At 39.0% G+C, this 14380-nt stretch overlaps 1 protein-coding gene across 3 annotated transcripts in view; it reads left to right on the top strand.

Annotated features, from left to right (window-relative positions):
* clcn2a (chloride channel, voltage-sensitive 2a) overlaps positions 1-14380 on the top strand; it is a 150913-nt gene that overhangs the window by 115650 nt on the left and 20883 nt on the right. For 2 of the 3 annotated variants that reach the window (XM_034182674.1, XM_034182672.1), the window contains exons 9-18: positions 480-605; positions 3670-3754; positions 5060-5161; positions 8988-9090; positions 9965-10120; positions 10202-10271; positions 10349-10459; positions 12055-12268; positions 12549-12682; positions 14056-14294. In XM_034182674.1, the coding sequence (XP_034038565.1) occupies positions 480-605; positions 3670-3754; positions 5060-5161; positions 8988-9090; positions 9965-10120; positions 10202-10271; positions 10349-10459; positions 12055-12268; positions 12549-12682; positions 14056-14294 (1340 nt within the window). The remainder of the gene's footprint in view (positions 1-479; positions 606-3669; positions 3755-5059; positions 5162-8987; positions 9091-9964; positions 10121-10201; positions 10272-10348; positions 10460-12054; positions 12269-12548; positions 12683-14055; positions 14295-14380) is intronic. The other variant, XM_034182673.1, reaches the window with a different exon arrangement.

Here is a 14380-nt window from a genome sequence, read left to right as displayed (position 1 = left end):
CAAAATCTCTCATCAGCCGTTAATATTTTCACTGAAAACCAGCTTAATTTTTCGAACCATGTCCACTTCGATGTGTCTCACAGGTTTAGAAAAAATTTTGATCAAACAAAGCGCCAGTCTCTCAGCAACTTCTCAGACAAAGGAATTCCGACGAGGGGCTGGACGAGTCCTCCCACAAGGAGTGCTCACAGGCGAATGACGTCACCGACAGGCGTGGAAAAACTCACGCATGCGCACGAGGGTTCAAGCATGTCTGACGTAAAAACATATGAATGAAATCCATATAGTTTTTGAAAAAAATAAAAAGGACCGTTACTTTATTGATAGACCTCGTATGAGTGGTTTGTAGTATGCAGTCACTGCAAAAATGTTCTGGGTGGGGCTCACAGATTTGAGGCTCCTGGAGCTGCTGTCCTTCCTGTGTAAAGGTGATCAAGAGGCGGTTTCTCAGCCTCCTTGTTGATTTCTCTGTGTTCCAGGGGTGCTGTTCAGTATTGAAGTCACATCGACATTTTTCGCGGTGAGGAATTACTGGAGGGGCTTTTTTGCTGCCACCTTCAGCGCCTTCATATTCAGAGTGCTGGCAGTCTGGAACCAGGAGGAAGGTATGAGAACAACATGTGGTCTGTGTCTGGTAGAGCAGAATGGGTAGCTCAGTGGGATAAGGAGCTAGACTCCCAAATCCTGGTCACATTGTGTCTGTATCCTTGGATGATCTACATTGTTTGAGTCCACTCAGCTATAAATGGGCCTCGTCTGGGGTAGTAACCTGTGATGGACTGGTGTCCTGTCCAGGGGCGGTGCTGACTCTCATTGGCTTTATCCTACAGTATATGTGGATATGCACAGGCATTATCGGGCCTCGGAGCCTGTGTAGGGCTGATTTCTTTCGCTCCCACAATGACACTAATAAATTGGAGTCCACCAAAAAAAAAAAAAAATGCAGTTTCATCACCTAACGGAATAATGTATTTAAACACAAAATGTAGACATCCCTTTGACTTGATTATTCATAAATATTTTTTCCTTATTTTGCACTTAATCAAAAGTTAACTATATATAGTGAGGAAAATAAGTATTTGAACACCCTGCGATTTTGCAAGTTCTCCCACTTAGAAATCATGGAGGGGTCTGAAATTTTCATCTTAGGTGCATGTCCACTGTGAGAGACATAATCTTAAAAAAAAAAAAAAAAAAGAGAGAGAGAAAAAAAGAAAAAAATCCAGAAATCACAATGTATGATTTTTTTTTTAAATAACTTATTTGTATGTTACTGCTGCAAATAAGTATTTGAACACCTACCAACCAGCAAGAATTCTGGCTCACACAGACCTGTTAATTTTTCTATAAGAAGCCCTCTTACTCTGCACTCTTTACCTGTATTAATTGCACCTGTTTGAATTTGTTACCTGTATAAAAGACACCTATCAATCACACTCCAACCTGTCCACCATAGCCAAGACCAAAGAGCTGTCCAAGGACACCAGGGACAAAACTGTAGACCTGCACAAGGCTGGGATGGACTACAGGACAACAGGCAAGCAGCTTGGTAGAAGACAACAACTGTTATGATTATTTATTATTCATAAATAATTATGAATAGCAGCAGCTGATGAAAGCATGAATGCTTTCATCAGCTCCAGACTTGATTATTGTAATGCACTTTATGCGGGCATTAATCAGTCGTCTCTTGTGCGTCTCCAGTTGGTGCGGAATGCTGCTGCTCGTCTTTTGACAAACACTTCTAGACGTGAGCATATTGCGCCCATCCTATACTCACTCCACTGGCTTCCAGTTCATTTTAGAATTGATTTTAAAATTTTAATGTTTGTTTTTAAAGCTATTTATGGCCTTGCACCTCCCTACTTGTCTGAAATTTTAACTTTGCGCACCTACAGTAGGACGTTAAGGGCGTCTGGCCAGCTTTACTTAGATGTTCCAAGGTCAAGATATAAACGCTGGGGTGATCATGCTTTCGCGGTAGCTTGCCCCAGACTGTGGAATGAGCTACCTCTTGAGTTACGTACTATTCCTGACCTAGCACTTTTTAAATCTAAGTTAAAGACTTATTTATTTAAACTGGCTTTTAACACTTAGTGGGGAGGTGACATGTTCTGTTATTTTTATGTTCTTTTTTTTATGTGTTGTTTTAAAATTTTATTTTATATGTGTTTTATTTTGTAAATTTGTGTTTTTAATGTTAAGCACTTTGGACACCAGTCGGTGCTGTAAAGCGCTTTATAAATAAATGTTGATTGATTGATTGATTAGAAAGTGGAAGAAACACAAGATGACTGTCAATCTCCCTCAGTCTGGGATTCCATGCAAGATCTCACTTTGTGGGGTAAGGATGATTCTGAGAAAGCTCAGAACTACACAGGAGGACCTGGTCAATGACCTGAAGAGAGCTGGGACCACAGTCACAAAGATTACATTAGTAACACATGATGCTGTCATGGTTTAAAATCCTGCAGGGCAGCAAGGTCCCCCTGCTCAAGCCAGCACATGTCCAGGCCCGTTTGAAGTTCACCAGTTACCATCTGGATGATCCAGAGGAGGCATGGGAGAAGGTCATGTGGTCAGATGAGACCAGAATAGAGCTTTTTGGAATCAACTCCATTTACCATGTTTAGAGGATGAGAACAACCCCAAGAAAACCATCCCAACCGTGAAGCATGGGGGTGGAAACATCATACTCTGGGGGTGCTCTTCTGCAAAGGGGACAGGACGACTGCACCGTATTGAAGGGAGGATGGATGGGGTCATGTATTGCGAGATTTTGGCAAACAACCTCCTTCCCTCAGTAAGAGCATTGAAGATGGGTCATGGCTGGGTCTTCCAGCATGACAATGACCCCAAACACACAGCCAGGGCAACTAAGGAGGGGCTCTGTCAGAAGCATTTCAAGGTCCTGGAGTGACCTGGCCAGTCTCCAGACCTCAACTCAATAGAAAATCTTTGGAGGGAGCTGAAACTTCAAACCTGAAAGATTTGGAGAAGATCTGTATGGAGGAGTGGACCAAAATCCCTGCTGCAGTGTGCAAACCTGGTGAAAAACTACAGGAAACGTTTGACCTCTGTAATTGCAAACAAAGGCTACTGTACCAAATATTAACATTGATTTTCACAGGTGTTCAAATACTTATTTGCAGCAGTAACATACAAATAAATTATTAAAAAAAAATCATACATTGTGATTTCCGGATTTATTTATTTTTTTTAAAGATTATGTCTCTCACAGTGGACATGCACCTAAGATGAAAATTTCAGACCCCTCCATGATTTCTAAGTTGTAGAACTTGCGAAATCGCAGGGTGTTCAAATACTTATTTTCCTCACTGTGTGCGTGTGTGTATATATATTATTATATATATATATAATACACACAGTATTAGTATTAACAGTTGAGTCAGGTGTCAATAACTGTGTCCAGCGTATAGTAAAATGCCTGTTTTTTTTTTTTCACTATATGGAAAGCATTTATTAAAATAATCAACTAACTTCGAACATTTTGCTAAATATTTTGATTGTACAAGATTCACTTCCCAAAGATATTCTATGTACTTAAAAATCAGTTATGCCAATTATTTTGAGCAGGACTGTTTGATAGAACAATATAAAAACGTATTACTTTGTGCACAAAGTGACAACTGTGTCTGTGTTCCTCAGAGACCATCACTGCTCTCTTTAAGACCAGATTCCGTCTGGACTTCCCATTCGACCTTCAGGAGTTGCCAGCCTTCGCCATCCTAGGGTCAGTGAGTTCCTTCAGTCTGGTGTCACGTGGCGCTGAATCCTGACCCGGTAGCAGTTTGGTTCCTGAGTTACTGCGAAGAGCTGAATGTTGAAAGTGTCAGTGTTGATTTTTACTCTGTAAACGGGGCATGAAATTAACTTTTTAGTCTGGTGATTGCAAGTACAAACTGATTCCAGATCGCTGGCTGTTGAATTAGATTTGTGTGATGCGGTACAATAAAAGAACAAATGGCTCAGGACTTGGAACCCAGAGGTAGTGTGGTTCATTTGTTTTATTCTAGTTGTTTAAGCAGGTGAGTCTCGCTTAGATTTCAAATTTTTTTTACAACATTCGGCAGCATAATTCTACAATTATACCGCAAGTACCTCATTATTCCATAACTGGTCAATAAATGTATAGATTTGCTCCTTTTAAAATGATTAAAAAACCTGACATTACATCATCTCATTCTTATAGCAATATTACATATTTATCAATGTTTTTAATGTTGTACATGCATTAAATGACCCTGAAACTTTTGCATAGTACTGCATATATTTAAATGTTCTTGCCTAATGCATATTGAATATTGCAAATGTTTTGTGCAATCACTCTGCCTTTAATTCTGTATTTTGTCATTACCCACAATGCATTGTGGTCTGGAACTGCAGAGCATTCATACAAAGTTGTTGTAAAATTTGGGTTTGTTTCTTTCTACGCGGATTAACAGTTTCAGTGCTAATATTACAAGATCTTTCAGGAATATGACTATCCTAAGATCACCAAAATACACAGCCAAGAGAGGCCACAACACTTCCAAAACTTAACCTTCAGCCCATGTAACAGTTTGATTTATTAATGAATGTCCTGCCAAATCACATAATGCACACAAAAACCTACAACACAACACAAGTATTAACAACACACACACACAAAAAGGTTTCTGCCCAGAACACTTTTACTGATGAACTGTTTTTTGGCAGGCTATTACAGTATGTTTTTCTCTACCTGGTCAGCAGAGCTGAGTAAGTTTACAGAATCTGTTTATTTCATTGATGATTTTACCCATAAGTTGGCTATATTTTCATATCTTGCTGTTTTATTGCGTCCGCCAAAAATGTAATAAAATAATCAGTGCTTATTTATTTGTCTGACAAATTTCAGGCATATGTGCCACAATTTTTCCATCATAAGTCGGCGCATAATCGAGCTTCCAAACAAAACACCGGTGAATGGTTATTAGTTTTTTGCTTTCAAAGTACTTCCTGTGTAGAGTTTAGTGCTATCCCAGCATGCCTTTCTGTTTTCCCGGTGTGCCTGCAGGGTGGCCTGTGGTTTTGGTGGCGCTCTGTACGTCTACCTGAATCGGCTGATTGTCGAGTGCATGAGGAAGCGAAAAACTATTAACAAGTTCTTGCTGAGAAAGTGAGTATCAGTCTGAGTCTTCACTGAATCTTTACATACTTTTGTGTCGACCCCGTGTCCCTTTTCCTGAAAGAAATCTGCTTTTACAGCCGCCATATTTTACACCTTTTCAGCACACAAATGCAGGTCAGCCGATGCGTTCCAAAGAAAAATGAATCACAAACAATATTGGTCAATGAGGCAGAAGCCTCCTGGGGGATAAAAAGCCGATTAAATTGACCTTTCTCTCACCTGCTGCTTTAAATAGAAAGTAGCTGCTGCTTGCCACACTTACGCTTCTTCAGGAACAGAGCATCTCTTTCTTTCATTTTATATAAGCTTTGAGGGATTACATCAAAACTGCTTCATAGATTCTCACCAAATTTGCACCATAGATTCGATATTTACGGAACCCGGGAGAGGTCACTTAAAGTGCTATTTTTTTCTGGCCATGATAATTTGTGCGATCGTTTTCCTTTAATTGAGCCCACAAATTAATAAAACGTGCACACGTTTTCCTGGCCATGATGATTCGTGCAGACGTTTTAATGGCCGTGATAATTCATGCGCAGGTTTCCTTTAATTGAGCCCTCGAATTAATAAAACGTGCGCACGTTTTATTAATTGAGCCCTCGAATTAATAAAACGTGCGCACGTTTTCCTTTCATTCAAAATAAACTCCATAATATGACCTAAATTGTCATCCTCACAAAGGGGAGACGCTTCACCCTCAGCATCCTTTTTAATGTGCTTATACTCCAGATGATGCCATGCTGGGTAGCTGGAGCTCTCTGTATGTCCTTTTGCGTCCAAACCATGATGATACACTTTAACCAGATCCATTTCTAATGGGGAAATCTATTACACTGTTTGTTGGCTAATAGCCAACATTTATGTGTCAAGACAATATTAAGTAATTGAGTGCACGTTTTACGAATTGTGGCCACGTTTAACCCTCTGGGGTCTGAGGGCATTTTTTGGACAGTTCACTCACCTGGCATAAATGTTTTATTATTACTGTTAACAGCTCTCCCTGCATCCCACAATCAAGTTTTATGTCTCTTTTTTTTCAGGACAACTTGTGCTTTCAGAATACATGTTTTTGTTGTGTTTTATAAGTGTAATAAAGGTTTACAATCAAAAATAGGCAAGGAAAAAATAAAGCGAAAAATAATTTTCCACACACATTTATTCAAAACACACAGCAAACTATAATAAACAACTGTTTTGACACTTTATAAAGGTAATTTGAGGTCTTATTGTGTGAAAGTCTGTACAACAAAAAGGTTCAAACAATAAACACAAATGCATATTTTGAACAATATATACACAATGGTCTATGCGTTTTGTTGTCCATTGATATGGTAAACAGTGCTTTACGCAGAGAAAGCAACAGAGTTATCCAGTCACATTCACATGCAAACTAGTGGAGCAATCCTGATAGTTACACACTCTTTGTTTGAGCACGTGAGATTGTCATCAGAGGCTCTCCGTCTGCTCCTGCTTTCACTGATCACTGTGCTGTGCATAATGGCACAGGGCACACTGAGTATGTACCAATAGTATGTACTCATTGGAGCACCCAGGGGGCTATTCAAATGGGCCAACTAGTAACACATCACTCCTGAAAATGATCTTTGGCTTTTCACATGAGGTAAATCTGCCCTATCATTGGATTTTGGAAAACCATGTGACGGTGAACCAATTCCGATTGGTCACTCACACTGTGCACGTCATCACACAGCTTCTATGACAAGTACAAAGATAGCTGATGGCTGGCTCGAACGTCCGTGGAGTTAACTTTTCAGCCAAAAAAAGTAAGTTTCTATCTCATATCATTCAAAAGTTATTTATAATTTAGTAAAGCTTGATCTTAGCCGTCGTATACGACGGCGTCGGCCCCAGAGGATTAAGTAGATCATGCCCTTGTTTTACTCAATGCTTAAAACGTGCGCGCAATATAATAAACGTGCGCACATTCTCTCCACATGCAAAACATTTTGCGATGACACTTCCAGGGCAAAATGTTTGACCATTTTACATTTGGATGTATTACTCCGTGCCCTAAGCAGTGTTCTGATGAGATGTCGTTCCTGTCGACAGGCCAGCACTCCGTGCAACTGCAAATGCGCATGCATGCGCTATGTTGTCAGGACGCGGAACTGTCGATTTATGCAAAGACACACACAGTTTGAAAGAACACATATGATGGATTTTCACTCTGCGCCCTGACTGCTGTTGGACCGATGCTGCCTCACGTTAAGCCTCGCCGACCAAATTACCTACAGAAAAATAAACCTTGCAGACGATTAGAATTGGAATAACCCCTTGTTTCTGATGATTTGTGGAAGGTCATGCTGTTCTACAGTCGCAAATATCTGTAAAGCTCCATTTGCGACCGTATAACCAGCATGAATGTCCACAAATCATCAGACACAACAGGGGTATTCCCTAATTATATGAAAATAAAAGGATTCCTATTAAACAGGTTATTGGAATAGACTCAGCCAAAATTAAACAAAATATTTAGAATATTTGAAACAGCATATCACTATCTCACCTCCTGAACACAGTTTATTTAAACTTCAACTCACAGCAAATATAAGATTTTAGTCATCTTATGTACTGATTGAAATGTTGTACAAATTGTGGGAAAATAAGATTTATTCAGCTTATGTACTTACATACATGTCAACCCCTTTGAGGGTCCACCTGTATAACCAAGTGATAAAATCCATAAAATCAACACAAAATCCTTATAACCTCCTAAATCGCACCAAAATCAGTTTTATTACAGTACACACAACTGCATAGCGGTATCATGTAACTGGCGTTTTGTCCATATATTAATAACTAACACCAGGGATCTCCATGGGCTCTTTTATGGTGGAAGTCCTCCACAGTAAAATTGCTTGCTGTCAGTAAAATCGATGTCTACAAGTACATTGTAGGTATTTTGTACAAACTCAATATATTTCCTGTGACTATAGTGTCACACAGCTGTTCTATTTTTACAGAAACAAGAATTCAGAGTAACAGATCACTGCTCCTAACAATCTTTGGCCCTACCATATCAGACTGCTCTGCCCTACGATTGGATATTGGAAAACCATGTGACGGTGAACCAATTCTGATTGGACGCTCACATTGTGCACGTCATCACACAGCTTCTATGAGGAGTACAAAGATGGTGGATGGTAGTCCATGGAGTTAAGAAAAACAACAGTAAAAAAAAATAAAAATTTACAACAGAAAACCCTGAATATCCGTGGACCCTGAATAAGACTTTATTTGTATGTCCGTATGACTCTGAAACTTGGAAAAATCCATATAATTTACGGACAATCTGTATAGGTTGACATGTATGTACTTACTGAAATGTTGTACAAATAGTGGGAAATTTGTTGGTGTTAGCAAAAACCTAACGTCTCCTCAGTGTTGTCAAGTTCAACTCAGTCACAAGGAACACTGACAGCATGCATTTCACAGTAAAAGTATTTGCTGGGATGCTGGCATTAAATATTTTATTGTGAAATGGTGCGAGTAACATGAACTATGTGATGTTTAACTTTCCTACCAGTAACAGCGAGCCACACCATCTTGGAAGTGCGAATGTTAACATGTAAATCAAAATAAAGGTGTCAAAATAATTCCCAAAATTTTCATAATAAAGGATGCACATCATCGTGTGCAAGACATATCCGAAAGCTGAGGCCAATCTGACAAACAGAGATATGCGAGCCACACACACACGTGCACACAGTTCTTACTTTATAAATAAATGATGTAAAATACTCATAGTGAATATGCTACAGTATGAGAAGCTCACCTACTGATGAATCTCCAGTCCGTCTCTCCCTGTCAGACGCCTGGTGTATCCGGCTCTGGTCACACTGCTGGTCTCCACACTCACATTCCCACCTGGATTTGGACAATTCATGGCTGGACAGGTGGGGACACATGACAAGACAACCAAACGCACATCTTTCAGATATCTATGTAGCAAGTCTAATGAATTCTGTTTATTTATATAGCGCTAAGTCACAACATATGTAATAATTGGTTCAATTTTAAATTGTTTTTGAAACAAAATATTATTCTTTGTTTTTTTGTTCCCAATGCAGTTTTCTTTGACTATAAACACAGGTGTTCATAAAATGTTGCTTAATCTTTAAGCATCATGAAAATAACAGAATATTTTATGTCTAGTCTGCCATGATGTACACAATATGCAGAATGTTATTTCAATATGATTTTGCTTGTCTGTGTTTATGTGTGGATGATAACTCAGTAACAATACTTGGTAGACAGTTGATACTTTTACTGTAGGTGCACTTTAGTGAATAGATTAACAGATTGTTTTAATGTTGTTTGGGTCATATATTTTCATATTAATGAGGAAAAACCTCATTTCTTTTTTGAACAGCCATTACACAATAATGCTTTATAATACAGACTTTGTATTCCCAACATGTGATTTGCCGGCGCTACTTTTAATTTTTCCATTTTTAAATTATTTGTCTTAAAATTATATGCATATGCATTTGTTTTTAAAGGACTTGTATAAAAGGTTGCTTCTTTGCAGTGTTTCCCAATGCAATCATATGGAGATATTTTAGAGATTTGAAAATTTACCAAAGAAAAAAAAAAAAAAAAAAAAAAAAATATATATATATATATATATATATATATATGTGTGTGTGTGTGTGTGAATTCTTAAATTTACAAATAATATTTGATTTTTGTTGAAGTTTAACTGTTTGGACATTTTAAACTGTAAATTTTGAGCAAAATGCTGATTATTTATTTGTGCCGGCCGATCAGCTGACGCAGCAAGAGTCTCTGGTGGCGCTGTTTGACAACCGCACGTGGTGCCGTCAAGGCGTGGCTGAGGAGTTTGATTACATCAGTCACCACCATGCCTGGAAACACCCTCAGGTCAACGTCTTCATCACCCTCATCCTCTTCATCGTCATGAAGGTAATGTTGGAGGAGCTGAAAATGTGTGTATGTGAGATGATGATGTTTTTTGTGACAGACGCACACTTTCCTCACCTTCAGTTCTGGATGTCGGCTGTGGCCACCACCTTGCCAGTACCCTGCGGAGCCTTCATGCCGGTTTTCCTTATTGGTCAGTGCACCCCACTGGAACATTCTTGTTGTGGTGATTTAAAGATCATTAAATGATGTTTTTGCTGTGATGGACAGGTGCAGCATTTGGCAGGCTGGTTGGAGAAATAATGGCAGCTATGTTTCCTGATGGGATACATGTTGATGGCAGCGTGTATCCCATAGTTCCCGGAGGTTACGCTGTAGTTGGTGAGCATGTGGGCTACACATTTTAATATTTTCTACTTCTCAACCAACAGAGTGCAGGTCAATTTTTCATTTAGCCATAATAATAATAATAATAATCTTCAATATTTTACCATTTTTTCCCTTGACATTTACTTTGAAAACTAATATTGGAAGCAAAATAAATGTGAGTGTTGTCTACAACTTGGGTTTAAAAGTGCGTGCATGTATGTGTTATGTTAAAGTAGGTCAAATAAAGAAAGAATAACAATTTAAATTCTATGATTTTTTTTAATTTCTTCTAATTTCATTTTAAAAAAATGTAATTTTATGTAATTTCAAACTTTATTACAAATTGAAAATCAAAGTGGGTTTGTTTGCTTTTGATTTATTTATTGTTTTTAATGGTGTCTCATGTCCCGGCAGTGTGGTGGCCAAGTGGTTTTTATACTTATTTCTGTAGCTGAAGGTTCCCAAATTGAGACCACCCCATCCCATTCTCTGTTTAATGTGAAGTTGCATCAGGAAGGGCATCCGGTGTAAAACTTGTGCCAAATCAACATGCAGATCCATATCAGATCTGCTGTGGCGACCCAAAGTGAAAAAGGCAGAAGCCAAAATAACTTAACTAAATGACGTCTCACGGCCCCCTGGTGGGCCCACACTTTGGGAATCAGTGTTCTCAATGTTTCAGTATTTAACTAAAATTAAGCAGTTGTTCACTGTGTTTATTTGACAAGTACTTCAATACTTAAGTCAACAATTATTGAAACACTTACTGAACATGTGCTTACTTTTAGTTATGTTCAGTGAGATGTTTAGCTAAACATTTAACTGAATACTTAAATGTTTCAGTATCTTTTAAAAAAGGTTGAATATTCAGGTCTTTTTAATAATTGTGAATTAAATCATTTAATGGTGATCAACATGTTAAATATTTCGCCAAATGCATAATTAAAATCTTAACATCATCATAAATATACATTTCAATGTGTAAAAAGATGAAAGATTATTAAAAAAAAAAAAAAAGATAACAGGTTACTGTTAAATGTCTGAATTGTCATGTTTTTAATCTCCAGTAGTTTCTTACAAGATGAATTAAAATTCACAGAAAAACAATTTGCCTGCAGCCATCATTCTAATTGTTTTTTTTTTGGGGGGGGGGGTGTCTGTGTATGTGCATATATAAGCATATGTGTGCTAATATTTTTGTTTTTTTTTATTTATTTATGATGTCCCACAATTGACCTTTTGGGCTGTTTTTTGTTTTGTTTCTGTTCTGATTTTTTTTTTTTTTTCTGCCCCGATCTTATTTTTAGGTCACTTGATGTTTGCTGTCTGTCTTTCACAGTTGGTCACAGCTCGTGCAGCGTGACCGTTGCCAGATTGAGCCAGTTTTTTGTAGAACGTAACAGATAAATTTAATTTAAGTTGACTGTTGCATTTTCAGCTCAAGTAAAACAGAAATTTTGTTCAGTACAAAATGCTCACATTTGTGACTCTTCATTGGATTTGAATTAGTTGAAAATGTGCCTGATTACGCCCTGAAACCTGCTCGGTGTCGTGCACGTGAGCGGATTACAGAGCCTCGATGCCGCCTCCGTTTGTGTCGTGTGCAGGAGCTGCAGCGTTGTCTGGAGCCGTCACTCACACCGTGTCCACTGCCGTCATTGTGTTCGAACTGACCGGACAGATCTCGCACATTCTGCCCGTGATGATTGCCGTGATCCTCGCCAACGCTGTGGCCCAGGCGCTCCAACCCTCCCTATATGACTCCATCATCCGCATCAAGAAACTCCCTTATCTGCCCGAGCTGGGAATGGGACATCACGAGTGAGTGTGGCAACGCATTTCCACTAACACGGCACAGGCGCTGCAGCGCCATTGGTTCTCCTGATGTCTTCTAGTTTGACAGCTGATGTCTGGTGGGAAAAAATAGACCTGGATCTGGTTTTCCAGCCAGGCGGCACAATTTTTCTATGTGATGGAAAATGAGGCTTTATTTCCTGATGCTCCTTTCCCTTCTTAGTTTCACTCCTGTTTCCTTTTCATCTCCATTCCCCCTCTCCCACCTTCCACAACTTCTTGTTGGCTCTCCTCTTTAACCTTTCAGGAAGTATAACATCCATGTGGAGGACATCATGGTCAGAGACGTGCACTTCATCAATCTTAATTCGTCTTATCGCGAGCTGAAGGAGATGCTACTGACTGGTCACCTCAAAACGCTGGCCCTGGTTGAATCCAAAGGTGAGTTAAGAATACTCCATCTTAAATGGGTTTTATATTGTTTGGGTTTTAAAAGATCACAACTCAGTGGACCAGTTGATACAAATGAAGTAGTCTTGTAATAATTCAGTGTACTTAGAATAAGTGTGACTTACATAAGATGAAATTTTAGTGTGTAATTCACAAAAGATATGTGTAAGATACTGGCATGTAAAACAAATCAATCAAAAATCAATGCATGGATATATAATACTGTGCATCTGCAAAGTATTCACAGCGCTTCACTTTTTCCACATTTTATGTTACATCCTAATTAAAAAATTGAGTAAATTCATTCTTGTCCCTCAAAATTCTACTCACAACACCCCATAATGACAACATGATTTTTTTTATTCTTGCAGATTTATTAAAAAAGCAAACAAACTAAGAAACCACATGTACGCAACACCCCACAATGACAACATGAAAGTTTTTTCTTGTTTTTTTGCGAATCTAAAAAAAAAAACACCAAAGGAACAATGTGTACATAAGTATTCACAGCCTTTTCGGCAGTGTCTGTGACAACTTGTATTGCAATATCTTGACAAAAACTTTGTGTATCAAGGTGAAAATTAGTATACACGGTCACTTCACCAAGACCTCAGACAAGTTTGACATTGAGTGTGTTTCAGTTCTAACAGTTATCACCAGAGGGCAAAGTCTCCGAAACCTTGTGTATGTGATATTTTGACCAAGATTTCATGCATCAAAGTAGGACTTGTTACACAAAATCGATTCACTAAGATCTCAGACAAGTTAAGACATTGAGTATGTTTTAATTCTAGTTGTAGCCACTAGGGGGCAGAATGTGACACCTTGTGTATACAAAATCTTGTGTATTTTTTTTTTTTTTACATTCCTTATAAGGCAGTCGGTTGTTTTAAAACTATAAACAGCAGCTGTGTTTAATTAATCAGTCTGCCAAAACTCTACTTAACAGAAACGCACAAACAAAATCACGTTAGATATTTTTATGAAGCTATTAAAGTTGGTTACTTCTGTAAAAAGATTAACAGTTTGACTTATATATGCAGACACGACAACAAGGAAAATGAACCAAGTTCTTTAATCCACAAATTGTCTTCACATTAGGCGACTTATTTGTTCATCAGAATGGACGTTGACAGACAAAACCCATTGGACTCAAGAGTTCTACTATTTTTTTTTCATCTGTACTGGGTGATTGTTGTGAGGAAAAAAAAACTGCTATCCAGTCGAGATGATGCTCTGACATTCAGGGGAATCCAGTCATCTGTACTGTATTTAGAACAGTAACACTACCGTTCATTAGCATTTTAACCCCTAAAACGCAAACAAACACTCTTCTTTCTCGTCTCCTTTTCCTCCTCCGTCAGACTCCATGATCCTGTTGGGCTCTATAGAGCGAGCTCAGCTGCAGGCTCTGCTCTCGCTCCAGCTCGGATGCCAGCGGAGGATGGAGCACCTCCGCCGGCTCGCTCACGACAACAGCACCCACGATCACCCGCACAGCCTGACTCCCAACAGCACCGCAAGCTCACCCGACGCCCACACCAATTCCGCCTCCACCACCAACGTCTGCCAAGGGGTCCGCTTCCTGGTGAGCTCCCAGCAGGTGTGAGGCGTCCAGGGGACCTGGGGCTGGGCGGGGTCGGCGTCTGTCTTGGGTTGGGTACTAGCAATAGCCTAGGCACAGCATGA

Source organism: Thalassophryne amazonica, chromosome 12, assembly GCF_902500255.1.
Source record: "Thalassophryne amazonica chromosome 12, fThaAma1.1, whole genome shotgun sequence".
NCBI lineage: Eukaryota > Metazoa > Chordata > Actinopteri > Batrachoidiformes > Batrachoididae > Thalassophryne > Thalassophryne amazonica.
This window is presented reverse-complemented; position numbering and strand designations above follow the sequence as displayed.